Genomic DNA, 13887 nt, shown 5'->3' with positions numbered 1-13887 from the left:
CAAGGAGGGTTTTAGGTAGGGTACAACACTTTACAAATACAGAATTACAAAAGAGGATGACAACAATTATCTGGATTGCCTGAATAAGGGATAACCAATGGATAGCTCATGCCCTCTACTGGTACCCTCACAGTATCAAAAATACTGAAGAGACAGAATTGACCACAGCAAACCAAGAGCAAGCTTCGAGAGCAACTGAATCTGTAGCAGCCATGGAGTTTCTAGACATCTCAGTCCACAGAAGCCAAAGACACAGAGAAGGTCGGAAGGAAAGGTCTGAGGCACTTGGGTGAGAGTGAGTCCAGTCCATCGCAGGTGTGCTGACACAGACCAGGCCCCAGCAAACCAAGAATGGGCCTTGGGAGTCAATAAATCAGCCATCTGCTTCTGAAGCTCTCAGTCCGCAGATGGCAAGGAGGTCAAATAACTGGTCAGGAGATTACAGGGGTCTCTAGAACTAAGGCAGGACTCTGTTGCTTGGACCTTAACTGGGCTTGGGTCACAGTCCCAGGGTAAATAAGAGCACTAAGGACACTGGAGCTTACAGTCTCAGAGGAGTGAAGACCCTCCTCCCAGTTAGAAGGAAAAGAATGCTTGTGGTCACTCACAGAACAGAACATAGTCCAGGAGAATAGTAAACACACTACTCCTTAGAGCATACTACCATGGGAGAACTGAAACCTTCAGTTCCCTAGAAATATCTCAAAAATATTTACAGAAATATAGCTGCACACAACTCCTGAAGTTTGGCATAGTGTGCCCTTCACCCTGGAAGCAGTCTTACTTTTAAGAGTTAGAAGTGGGGGGCAGAGGCAGCTAGGTGGCACAGTAGATAGAGCACCGGCCCTGGAGTCAGAAGGATCTGAGTTCAAATTCAACCTCAGATACTTAATAAGTACCTGGCTGTGTGACCATAGGCAAGCCACTTAACCCTACTGCCTTGTAAAAACCAAAAAAAAAAAAAAAAAAAAAAAAAAAAAAAAGGCCAAAGTGGGGGGCAACTAGGTGCCACAGTACAGTGAGCCCAGGAGTCAATCACTTTTGTTTGGTTGTTTCTGGATTTCTCAAAGTCATTCCATTTGCTCAATTGTAATTTTTTTTTTTTTAGGTTTTTGCAAGGCAAATGGGGTTAAAGTGGCTTGCCCAAGGCCACACAGCTAAATAATTATTAAGTGCCTGAGGCAGGATTTGAACTCAGGTACTCCGGACTCCAGGACCGTTGCTCTATTCACTGTGCCACCTAGCAGCCCCTCAATTCTAATTTTTAAGGAATTATTTTCTTCAGTGAGTTTTTGTACCTCCTTTTTCATTTGGCCAATTTTACATTTTAAGGAGTTTTTATTACTTTGGTGAATTGTTGTGCCTTTTACTATTTGGTCTCTAAGGTGTTATTTTATTCAACACTTTTTTTTATGTCTCCTGACCAAGCTATTGACGCATTTTTTTATGATTTTCTTACAACACTCTCATTTCTCTTCCTAATTTTTCTTCTACCCCTCTCACTTGATTTCCAGAATTTTTTTTGAGCTCTTCAATGGTCTGAGTCCAATTCATATTTTTCCTGGAGGCTTTCATTGTAGGAATTTTGACTTTGTTATCTACTTCTGAGTGTTTACTGATCTTCCTTGTCACTGTAGTAACTTTCTATAGTCAGACAATGACTTAGCTATATGACCTTGGGCAAGTCACACAATCCCATTATCTTGCAAAAAAAAAAGTTAAAAGTCAAGAACAGGCTGGGAAAATGAGCAAACAGAAAAAAAATCTGACTATAGAAAGTGACAAGGAAGCTAGTAAAAGAGGCATAAAAAAAAAATCACTGAAGAAAAAAACTCCTTAAAATGTAGAATTGGCCAAATGAAGGAGGTACAAAAACTCATTGAAGAACTGAGCAAATACAAGTTTATGAGATATCAAGAAACAACCTAAAAAAACTAAAAGAATGAAAAAAACAGAAGAAAATGTGAAATATGTCATTGAAAAAATTAAAAAGACCTGGAAAATAGATCCAGGAAAGATAATTTAAAAATTATTGAATTAAAAAACTATGATCAAAAAAGACCCCAGACAACATCTTTCAAAAAATTATCAGGAAAGCTGCCTTGATAGTCTAGTACCAGGGATGAATAGAAATTGAAGAAATCCATTGTTCATCTCCTGAAAGAGAGCCACAAAATTAAAATTCCCAGGAATATTATAAGGCTCTCAGGTCAAGGAGAAACTATTGTAAATGTCAGGGGAAAAAAGTCAATTTCATGGAGCCACAGTCAGGATAACAAAAGATTTAGCAGCTTCTTCATTATGGAATTTGAGGGCTTAGAAAATGAAGGCAAAATAGCTTGCCTGAAGTCAAGAATCAACTACACAGCAAAATTGAACATACTCTTTTCAGGGGGAAAAAAAATAAGCATTTGATGAAATAGGAAATAAGATGAAAAAGGAAACTCAAATTTTACTGATGAAAAGAACCAAAGGTGCACAGAAAATATATTTTTCAAATACAAGACTCAAAAGAAGCACTTACAAGGTAAACAAAAAAGGGAAATGATAAGGTAAAATTGTTTAGATTGCTACATGGAAAAGAAGATACCGGTAACTTGTAAGAACTTTCTCATTGTTAAGGCAATTAGAAGATGTATATATAGAGGGCATAGGTATGATTTGAACATGAAAGAAGTTATTTTTTAAAATAAAATGCATTTTAAAATAAAGGGTTAATAATTTCGTGTAAAAGAGACAAGCTTTAAAAAGCAAGAAGGTGAGGGGGGGGCAGCAAAGTAGAGTGAGTCAACCTTTCTCTCATCAAAGTTGGCTCAAAGAAGGGGTAACAAACACACTCAAATGGGTAGAGAAATCTTACCCTACAGGAAAGCAGGAGGGAAAGGAAATAAAAGGAAGGGGATGGGTGATAAAAGGAGGAAGGAAGGAGGGGAGTCAGAAGCAAAACGTTTTGAGAAGGGTCAAAGGTGAGAAAGAATAGAAGGGGGGAGACTAGGATGGAAGGAAATAGCAATAGTAACTGAAAAAAAATTTCAAAGCAAATTTAGTCTTATTTGTCAAACATACAGAACGGAGTAAACTTACAAAAATAAGAGCCATTTCCTAATTTATACATGATCAAAAGATATGAACCATTTTTAGATGAGATAATCAAAGCTATCTATAGCCATATGAAAATAAATTTCTAAGTCACTAGCTAAACAATATTTTTTGGTTTCAGAACATCGTTCCTATATCCCCCTTTTTTTTTAAATTGAAGGTAATGGGGCTAGGTGACTTGTGCAAGAGGCCATCGTTGCGTGTCTGAGGTCACATTTGGACTCGGGTCCTCCTGACTCCAGGGCCGGCACCGAGCTGCCCCCAACTCACTATGGATAGGAGAAATGCAAATTCAAGCCACGCACAAGTCTCACCTCATTGCTACTGGATTGCTTCGTATGACAGAAAAGCAAATGACAAAATGTTGAAGGGGATGCGGGAAATAGGAGACATTAACGCAGTGTTGGTGCATTCTATTTTTTTTTTTAGGCTTTTGCAAGTGAAGTGGCTTGCCCGGGCCACGCGGCCAGGTCATCATTCAGGTGTGAGGTGCACCGGCGCCCCCCAATCCTGCTTTCTTCAGTGTTTTCCGGGGATTGCTTCGGCCCCACAGGCCTATTATGTGAATGCCCCCGGCGGGCGCCCCCGGCCCCGCGGCCCGGCCTACCTCTGAGGATGACGGAGCCGTCGCCGCAGGGGCACACGCTCACCACGTCCGGCATGTCCAGCACCAGCTCCATGGTGGAGCGGTAGCCCAGGGCCCGCAGCGGCAGGTGGCTGCCCACCATGGCCAGGTACTCCCGCTCCAGCTGCTGCGCCGTCAGCCCGTCCTTGGTGGAGATGAGCAGCGAGCGCACCTCCTTGCGCAGGCACTCCTGGATGCGCTCCTGCTCCGACATGGCGGCGGGGCTGCGGGGAGCGGCGCGGGTCAGCGGCTCGGCGAGGCCCCGGGCCCGCCCCGCCCCCCGCGCCCCGCAACGTTCGCCGCCCCCAACGTCCGGGCTCCGGCCCAACGTCCGCCCGGGCCGAGGCCGCGGGGCCGGGCCGGGGCGAGTCCGGGGCCGGCGAGGGGCCGGCGCGGCGGGAAGGTCGCCCCCGACACTCACCCGCCGGGCCGCGCCGCGGGCCCCGCTCCCGGGCCTGGCCTGGCCTCGCCCGCCGCCGCCGCCGCCGCCGCCGCCGCCGCCGCCGCCGCCGCCGCCTCCCGCCGCTTGCGCTCCGCCCCGCGCGGCCAGCTGTGAAGGAGGGGCCTCGCGCCTGCGCAGCGGCGCCGCCCGCCCGACGCCCCCGACGCGGGACGCGGCCCCGACGGAGGCTGCGCGAGGCGGCGGCCCGGCCCGGGCGGTTGGGGCCGCGAGGCCGAGGCCGGGCCCGGGAGCGGGGCGGCTGGTCACGTGCGCCGGCCCCGCCCGGCCCCGCCCGCCCCGAGCCTCGGACTCCGGGCCGGCTCCGCCGCCCGCCCCGTGGCAGAACCGGGCCGACGCTCGGCACTGACCCGGAGGAAGCTGGGGCGTCCCCAGGGCCAGGGCGGGCAGGGCCAGGGCGGGCAGGGCCAGGAACGGGCAGGGCCAGGACGGGCAGGGCCAGGACGCGCCGGGCCAGGACGGGCAGGGCCAGGACGCGCCGGGCCAGCGCCCGGCCAGGGCCTGGAGCCAGCCACAGCTGCTTTCCTGAGGCCAGCTCAGCGGGCAGCTTGTTGTCCTCTTAGCTTGACAACAGCCATGGCTGGCGCACCCCAAGTGAGGGTGGAGAGAAAGTGATGGAAGTGAAGCAAAGGCATACAAAGCCAGATGGGGGGCTGGCGTCCTGCGGCATTGCCCGTAGCCCCCTCCAAGCAGGGCCGCCCCTGGCACGGTCTATTTAAGGGAGGAATTCTATTCAGAGTAGGGAGCTGGGCCTCATCGCTAACTTGCAGACTTCTTCCCCCCATTCCAGGAAGTTGATGCCATTTTGTGACTCGATACAACTAGGCCACATTTATATTTGTTATTAAAAAAACAATGGGGAAATTTACATTTATTTTTGAAGACAACTGTTGATGGGATTGGGCTTTTGGTTCCCTTCCTACATTAAATCTATGATCTTAGTAGGTACATAACAAATATTTCTGAAATGAACAAAAACTATCATTTTGAATTTGCAGATCATTTCCAAATGTTCAACTCTGACTTACCTTTTTCAATTTATTTTTAGCATCCTTTTAAAATTGGGAATTCTCAGAAGGACCTGAGTTCAAATGCAGCCTCAGACACTTAATGACCTTGGGCAAGCCACTTAACCCCACTGCCTTGCAAAAACCAAAACACACACACACACACACACACACATATGAAATTGGGAGTTCTCACTTCCCTTCTTCCTCCACCTTCACCCAGTGAGAAGTTAATATGAAACCAATTATACTTTTAAAATCACACAAGTCATAGTTCCATATTAGCTATTTTTTCAAAGGCAAGAAAAAAAATCAGAAAATTATATTTCAGTTTGTACCCAGAGTTCTTCAGCTCACTCTCTGGAAATAGCACTTTTTTGATGACAAGTCCTTTGGAATTGTTTTGGAGCATTGTAGTGATCAACTTTGCTGTTATGGTGAATAATGTTATTGTGGACAATGATCTCTTCACATCAGTTCACACAGAGACTGACATTTTCTGAGACCATCCTCCTCATTTCCTCTACCTCGGTAGTACTCCATCAGAATCATGCACCACAGTTTATTCAGCCATTTCCCAATTGATGGGCAGCCCTCAATTTCCAATTCTTTGCTATAACAAAAAGCTGCTATAAATATTTTTAAACATAAAGGTCCTTTTTCTTTGATCTTAGGGATGCAGATCTGTTGGGTCAAAGAAAATGCATCATTTTTTAGCCCTCTCTGATCTACTTTTAAAAATAGCCCCCCCCCTTAAGTATACTGAATAAAACAAAATTTTAGCCTTCCACAATCCAATTCCAAGTTATCTTTCTAGCCTTTTCATATATTATTCTCCAACAAGTACATTTGATTGCAAACACAGTGGACTATTTGCCAAACTTGCTTCCCATCTACATGCCTGCCTATTTTTACATGAAGTGGACTCCTCTTCCCCCCCCTTCTCCAGCCCTTTCTTTCTGCTAAAATATCTCTAAAGATTATATAAGGTGGTACTTCAACAGAATTTTAAGAAAAAATGAGAGTCTGGGAGGTAGAAGTAAAGAAGGAAGGCTATTCCTGGCATAGGGAAGGTGGGAAGTGGAATAGTGAGCTCCACCTAGCTAAACCTCCAACTAGGGCAGGAGACTACTACACAATATAGTCAGAAAGGCAGATTGGGACCAAATTAGGAAGAACTTTAGTTGCCAAATTTAGCAACTAGTTTATTGGTAGTCTCGAAGAGAAGAAGTAAACCTTGTGGGACAAAGCTGAAGATCTGTAGAAAAGTCACAGAAGCCTAGAAGTCTATAGTATTTTTTCCATTTCCACTGTTCTATTGAAAAACTATGTGATAAATACATCATTTTCAAAACTACCCTGTTTTACTCTGCTTCCAAGTTTTCTTTTATTCTCTGCCCGTACATTTTTTTCCCTCCCTCCCTGCCCTAGAGAAGATGGAGGGGGATGGCATCTTCTTTTATCGGTCCTTTTTAGTTAATTTCAGTATATTTAATACTCAGAATTACTTAGTTCAAAATTGTTCTTTGAATGTTACTTTATATAACATTCTCTTGATTCTGTTAGTCTTTTCATGTTTTTCTCAAATCAACCAGTTCATCATTTATTATAGCAATAATACAGTAATGTTTCATCACAATTAGATATGACAACTTGTTCTATCATTCCTCAGTTGATGAGCATCCCCTCATCCAATTCTTTGCTGCTATAAATATTTCAAAACATAAAAGTTCTTTTCCTTTTTCCCTAATCACCTTGGAAAACAGACCTAATAGTGGTCTTGCTGGGTCTCGGGGTATAAATAGTTTTATAATTCTTTGGGCATAATTCTATAGTTTTAATAATGTCAAATGCTACAAGAACATGAGGAATGAGAAAAAAATCATTTGATTTCATCATTGAGAGATCATTTGTGACCTTTGAGAAAGCCATGTCAGTAGAGAAATGACTTTTACATATTATAAATTATAAAAAGCTGAGGAGTGAATCAATAGATCATGAGTATAGACTACCTTTTCAAGGAATGTAATAGGGAAAAAGATAACTATAAGTGTAAGGCAGTGTTGGTCATGAAGATTTTTGTAAAATAAGAGAAACCTGAGCATGTATAAATATCATTGGGAAGGAAGCAGTAGACTGAAAGGAACTAAAGATGAGAAAGGATCTGACCTATGGAACAAACTTCCTAGGGAGGAGGGAGGATCAAAGGCACAAATGGTGGGGGGTAACCTTGGCAAGGGGAGCCACCACCACCTCTGGGATTTCTGAAAAGGGGAAGATGGGTGAAAAAAGAAGTTTGGAAGATAAAGCTTATATTAGCTTCAATAACAGTAAAATGGACCTGGCTGGCATGTGTGATAAAAATACACTAAAGAAAATTTTCAGAGACTAGTCTAAGCAAAAGAAAGTTTTTATTTGCTTTTCTTGAGAGAAAGACACATTCATAATCAAAGAGCTGCAACCAAGATTTAAACCAACAAGATTGTATAGGTCCTAATGCAGGTCTCCCCTCCTTAACTACCTTTTCCTTTAACAAGTGGCTAGGTCGGGCGGCTAGGTGGCGCAGTGGCTAAAGCACCAGCCTTGGAGTCAGGAGTTCAAATCCAGTCTCAGACATTTAATAATTACCTAGCTGTGTGGCCTTGGGCAAGCCACTTAACCCCATTTGCCTTGCAAAAACATAAAAAAAAAAAATGGGTCTCTGGAGGTACAATCTTATTTGAGGAAAATCTACCCAGTAACAAAGAAAAGAATGATGTGTTTTCATAAAATATTACCTCACCATCCAAACAGTGAGAATATCAAATAAAGATTTTAATGACCTTCTATCCTTTTCTAAATGAAGAAATGTCTAAGAATGCAAGGTCTTTCTTGGAATAGTTTACTGACTTCCTAGTTAGTAAAAATAGTCTTGTCATAAAGCAGGTGGCTCATACGTTCTTTTGGGAATTCAAGGTCTTTCTAGGAGTGGTCTAAGAATAATAATTCATTCTTGTCTTAATATTTCTTAACCCTGAGAGGACTTCACTAGGAATATTAACCCTAAGAAGGTTTTATTGGGAATATTCCACTCACTGGGAGCAAAAGGGATATGGGTCTGGGTCTAGGGGAGAGCTTTGAGATCATGGAGAAAGTTGGCATAGCCACTGTGTACAGTCTGATAGGAAAACAATGTTTAATATGAGGATTATCCAGGAGTAGAAAGAATCCAGTTTCAGATTAGATCATTTGAATTTGTAGTAGAATTAGTCCAGCTGGTTTTTGGGCCTTGGAGTTAGTGGACCTTAAATTCAAATGATATCTCTGCTCCTATAACCTGTACAGGAGAGAGAGATTTTGGGCAAGCTGATGAGCATTGCTTGTCTTCAAATTCCTAATCTGTAAAATTGAGGGAGCTGGACTCTTCAGTGTCACTTCTGTTCTGGAATTCAGTGAGTCCCAGTATTACTTGAGGCTGGTGCAGTTCCAGAAAGTCCCAGTACCTATTGAAATTAAAAGCCAAGACTTAATTATGTATCCTGAACAGCAAAAAGAAAGGATCTACAAAGATGAGAGAAGTTTCTTAATTTTGCATTATGTAAACATTAATATTTAAATTGTTCTATCCATTCTCCAATTTACTTATTTTCTAAAGATGTCAAATTAATAAGAAGTAAAATTAAGCATAAAGCTAGGAGTTCAAAAATGTGTGTGTGTGTGCAATATTTCCCACAAGAGAGTAACTCACAATTCCAATTAGGCAGGAATCTAAGAGCAAACAAAACTTTTTTTTTTTTTACACTCCTTTCACATATTTACCTAACAGTGGAATTAGATATATTGTCAAGAAGCCAAAAGGGCCAACTCAGCACTGAGCCTTTCCAATGTTTGGGGGAATGTTATCTTTTCTGTTTTCTTTCTTTCCAAGTCCTGCTAAGGAAGACTAAGGCTTCAAATCTCTCCTAGTTGGCCATAATTGTTAATTTTATTTTCCCTTCAAAATTTGAAGTACTTTTTTTTTTAAAAAAAAAGAGATAAATTATAACTCCAACCAGTCTCTGGTGATAAACATTGAATGGGTATGCTGACTGTAAAGGAAAACAAGAATAACCAGCTGATGGTGACCTGCCCTGTTGGCAGTCAGTTGACAGGCTTAGAATCCTTAGAATCCTGTTACATGATCAGTCACTGTTCTAGTTAGATGTCACTTTCCTTCACCCAGGAAAATGAAAACTCCTTAAAGACAGGGATTTCTTTGTGTTTGTCTTTGTAACCCTAGCACCTCACTCAGTGCTGAGGTAAATTTATTAGAGAATTAATTAAAAGCTTGTTAGATTGGACTAAATAGGATGGAAGCAATATCTCATGTTTAACAAAGAATCAGCTGGCTCTGAAGACACTAAACTTCCTGCTAAAACTCCAGATGAGGATATTTTACATACTTCTGTACAGTATTACTAGCTACAAAGGGCTTTCTCATGCATTATTAATTTCAGCTCAATTTAGTTAAAAATAATGTTATTAAGTGACTGTGCATATTAGGTACTATCCTAGATGATATAGAAATAAAGCTAAATAATCACAATATTTGACATCATTATGCATTCATTATTTCATTTGAAAATATCCCTTTATTGATAGCTTTTATCTTCACATCAGTTATTTCCCAATCCACTACAGATTGAATCTTCACTTTAACAAAAGCAATTAAGCTTAAATTTTTGATATAGAAACCTCGATTGACAATCTATGGTGTGTTCCTTGCCTAAGGGTCCATTCCTTCAAAAACCTTCAAAAGTAATTTAAAAAAAAAATAATCTTCAGATTTGCATGAACTGATGCTGAGCAGAATCAGAAAAACATTTATAGACCCTAACAGCAACATGGGATGATGATCACCTTTGATGGACTTGCTCATTCCATCAGTGCAACAATCAGGGACAATTTGGGGCTGTCTGTGATGGAGAATACCATCTGTATCCAGAGAAAGAATTGTGGACTTTGAACAAAGACCAAAGACTATTACCTTCAATTTTTAAAAAATCATTATCTTATTATATAATTTTGCTATCTCTTATACTTTATCTTTCTTCCTTAAGGATATGATTTCTCTCTGATCACATTCAACTTAGATCAATCCATACCATGCAAAAAAAGTAAAGACTATTAACCTGCCTTCTGGGGGGGGGGGGGATTGAGGTAAGAATAGGGATAAATTTGTAAAACAAAATAAAATCTTTCATTGGAAAAAAAAATTTTTTAAATAATCTTCAGGGGTGGCTAGGTGTCACAATGGATAGAGCACCATCCCTGGAGTCAGGAGTATCTGAGCTCAAATCCGACCTCAGACACTTAATAATTACCTAGCTGTGTGGTCTTGGGCAAGCCACTTAATCCCACTGCCTTGAAAAAACAGAAAAAAGGAAAAAAGGTCAATTTAAAAAAATAACCTTCATAGTTTAATTTTTCTCTCCCCATTAAGCGGAGATCAATTTCTTTCTGTGACCATTTATTTATATCATCATAGTCACTGAATTTATTGTTCACTTAGTATTTCATTTGCTTTGTTGTAGTCACTGCATATTAGGTTCTCTTGTTCATTTAATTTATATTGTTAAAGTTATTGTTTATATTGCTCACTTGCTTCTGCTTACAATTTGCATAAAAGTCTATTAATTTTCCATATTTGTCATTTTTACTGTTCAAAAATATTGCATTATGGTCAGGCTAGATATAAGGGGGCTAGAAGGGGAAGGGAATATTTCTCTTTGTATTGTTTCCCTGCCTTATGCCTTTTTTGTCACACTACTTGTCATTTTAACCTATAAACCTTTTCCTACCTTCTCTGGCCCCTGCCTTACTCTATTTTAACTCCAAAAGTCAGATGGTTAGAATTTCAGCAGCCACATGGACAATAAGAATGCCTCAGGCCACAACAGGCTAAGGGAATGGAAAGCCAGAAGTGGAGATTAGTGGTTACCCTACTGAGAGAATCTCCCCTGCCTGGGAGATACCAAGAAAGAGGTTGTCTAAAGATGTCTAAATGCAACAGGAGAGAATCACAGGGCTACTTCAGATGTCAACAAGAGATTGGTGGAGGGGAAAGCAATTGAGAATTATTAAAACTCTAGAAATTTCATGCTAATGAATTTGTCTTCAGCTATATTTTTTCCCATTAATTGGGGGGCAGCTGGGTGGATGGAGTACCAGTTTGGAGACAGGAGTACAGGAGTTCGAATCCTGCCTCAGACCCTTGACACTTATTATGTGACCTTGGGCAAATTGCTTAACCCTGATTGTCTTGAATCTAGGGCCATCTCTAGTTGCCCTGATTCATATCTGACTACTAGACCCAGATGGCTCTAGAGGAGAAAATGAGTCTGGTGATTTAACACAACCCGTCACTCAAATCCAATTCATGTGTTTGTCACGATATTATTTCCCTGATGTCATGGTCTAATTTGAAAACAAAGGACAAACATTATTCTTCATTAACTACCTTGTGAAGGACTCACTCATTAATCTTATTATCATCGAAGAGCCCTCTGAATTTGGAACCTTTTTAAGTTGAACTATTTAGTATACTGGGGTTTAGGAGATAGGCATCTGTTTCCCTGAGGATTCTCCCTCATCCCAGGTGATTTCATGATTCTTTGTCCAACAACATTTATTATCTCTATTTTCAGGCATAGAAACAAGCTCAGAAAAGGGACTTGACCAAAACTACAAAGCAGTTAAGTAGCAAAGAAAGGATTCCAACCTCTCATATTGTATTGTCAACTCTTGTCAATTCTGCTTCCAAAGCATCTCCCATATCTATCTACTACTCTCTACCCAAATGTCCACTACCTTAGTACAGGCCTTCATCATCTTTCCCTTAGACTACTGCAGTGACCTCTTTATCAGTGTGATCCTAAGATACCTGGAAGAACTTAAGACTCAGTGAGTCTGCAAGATGAAAACTTTTTTCACAATAATACTAAGACATTATATACCTAATAACTCTTTTCCTTCACAGATCTTTCAGAATTGTCTTTATCACTATAATGCTGTCTATCAAAGTTGACCATTGCATAATGTTACTGTTAAAGTGTACAAAGTGTTTATTGTTCTATTAGAAACGAGGAGGGATGAGATTTTAGGGAAGCCTGGAGGGATTTGCCTGAACTGATGCTGAGTGAGATGAGCAGAACCAGAAAAACACTGTACACCCTAACAGCAACATGGGAGTGATGGTCAACCTTAATGGACTCGCTCGTTCCATCAGTGCAACAATCGGGAACAATTTTGGGCTGTCTGCAAAGGAGAGTATCATCTGTATCCAGATAAGGAGCTGTGGAGTTTGAACAAAGTTCCCTTTAATTTAGAAAAAAAAAAACAGTTATCTTATTGTCTGATCTTGTACCTCTTAGACTTCTTGTCTCTTCTTTAAGGATATTATTTCTCTCTCATCACACCCAATTTGGATCAAGGTACAACATGGAAACAAAGTAAAGACTGACAGATTGCTTTCTGTGGGGGTGGGGGTGGGGTGGGGGGAGGGAAGTAAGATTAGGGGGAAAATTGTAAAACTCAAATAATATCTTTAATAAAAATAAATTTTAAAAAAGTGTACAGTGTTCTCCTGATTCTATTTACTCACTCAGCATCAGTTCATATAAGTCTTTCCAGGTTTTTTCTGAAACCTGCCCTATTCATTGTTTCCTATGTAGTTCTCAAACTTTGATCTCATAACTTTACCAAAAACTATTGAGGATCGAAGGAAATTTTGTTTATGTGGGTTATATTTATCAATATTTACCATATCATAAATTAGAACTCATAAATTTAAAAATATTTATTTAAAAAGAGCAATAAAGACATATATTAAAATAGTCTTTATGAAATAACTACATTTTACAAGTGAAAAAAATTTTGAGAAAAGAGTTTTAAGAAAAGATACCCATCAACTGGAGACGGCTGAACATTTGCATATGTGGAATACATATACAATGGAATATTATTGCTCTATAAGAAACAATAAATAGGCAGGTTTCAGAAAAAGCCTGGAAAGACTTATATGAACTGATGCTGAGTGACGTAAGCAGAACCAAGAGAACATTGTGCACTTTAACCGTAACATTGTACAATGATCAACTTTGATAGACTTAGCATGGAGATCAAAGTTTGAGAACTGCTGGCCTGAAGCAGTTCCTTCACTCCCCCTGTGGCTCACTATTGACTCTAGGATAAGATAGAAACTTCTCTGTTTGGCATTTAAGCCTCTTGCAATCTGTTTAGCCCTGGATAGTCCAAGGTCCAAAGAGAGACTTCAAGGTAGCAGTAGAGTGACCTAGCCTGTATCAGTTAAGTGGCAAAGAGCCAAGCAACCTGCATTGCCCACCGGTAACAGATGACCCACCCATAGAGAGCTATTCCTTTGCAGAATTTCATGAGATCCCTATGAAGGGAGAAAAAGAATGTCAGAGTCAGGAATTCATCTATTCTGTGGGTTCTGTCCAAGTGGAGTTCACTAGCAGTGTATTTGGAATTTGAGCCCTCTCTCCTTTGCAGACTCATGTGTATTAGAGGAAAGGGCACATCTGTTTTAGGGGAATATTTTGTACCAGCCTCCTCAGTGTATTCCTTCTATAAAAGCTAACTGAGTTTAACTAATTCTGATTGATAATGATCTCCTACACTAGTGAACAGTCAGCAGCTATAATGCTGCTGGAAGC

At 41.0% G+C, this 13887-nt stretch overlaps 2 protein-coding genes across 14 annotated transcripts in view; both read right to left on the bottom strand.

Annotated features, from left to right (window-relative positions):
* Window positions 1-4200, bottom strand: part of TDRD5 (tudor domain containing 5) — a 54328-nt gene extending 50128 nt beyond the window's left edge. For 6 of the 7 annotated variants that reach the window (XR_012475618.1, XM_074222153.1, XM_074222151.1 and 3 more), the window contains exons 1-2: window positions 4146-4200; window positions 3707-3948 (exon numbers count right to left, since the gene is read on the bottom strand). Coding sequence is in view for 6 of the 7 variants with exons in the window: in XM_074222153.1 (XP_074078254.1) it covers window positions 3707-3938 (232 nt within the window). In the remaining variant the exon portion in view is untranslated. Of the gene's footprint in view, window positions 1-3706; window positions 4109-4145 lie in introns of those variants that run through there. The other variant, XM_074222152.1, reaches the window with a different exon arrangement.
* Window positions 4201-7666: 3466 nt separating this feature from the next.
* Window positions 7667-13887, bottom strand: part of AXDND1 (axonemal dynein light chain domain containing 1) — a 134798-nt gene continuing 128577 nt past the window's right edge. For 4 of the 7 annotated variants that reach the window (XR_012475611.1, XR_012475612.1, XR_012475613.1 and 1 more), the window contains one exon: window positions 7667-8673. The gene's annotated coding sequence lies outside the window, so the exon portion shown is untranslated. The remainder of the gene's footprint in view (window positions 8674-13887) is intronic. The other 3 variants (XR_012475608.1, XR_012475610.1, XR_012475615.1) reach the window with 1 other exon arrangement.

Source organism: Macrotis lagotis, chromosome 2, assembly GCF_037893015.1.
Source record: "Macrotis lagotis isolate mMagLag1 chromosome 2, bilby.v1.9.chrom.fasta, whole genome shotgun sequence".
Lineage (NCBI taxonomy): Eukaryota > Metazoa > Chordata > Mammalia > Peramelemorphia > Peramelidae > Macrotis > Macrotis lagotis.
This window is presented reverse-complemented; position numbering and strand designations above follow the sequence as displayed.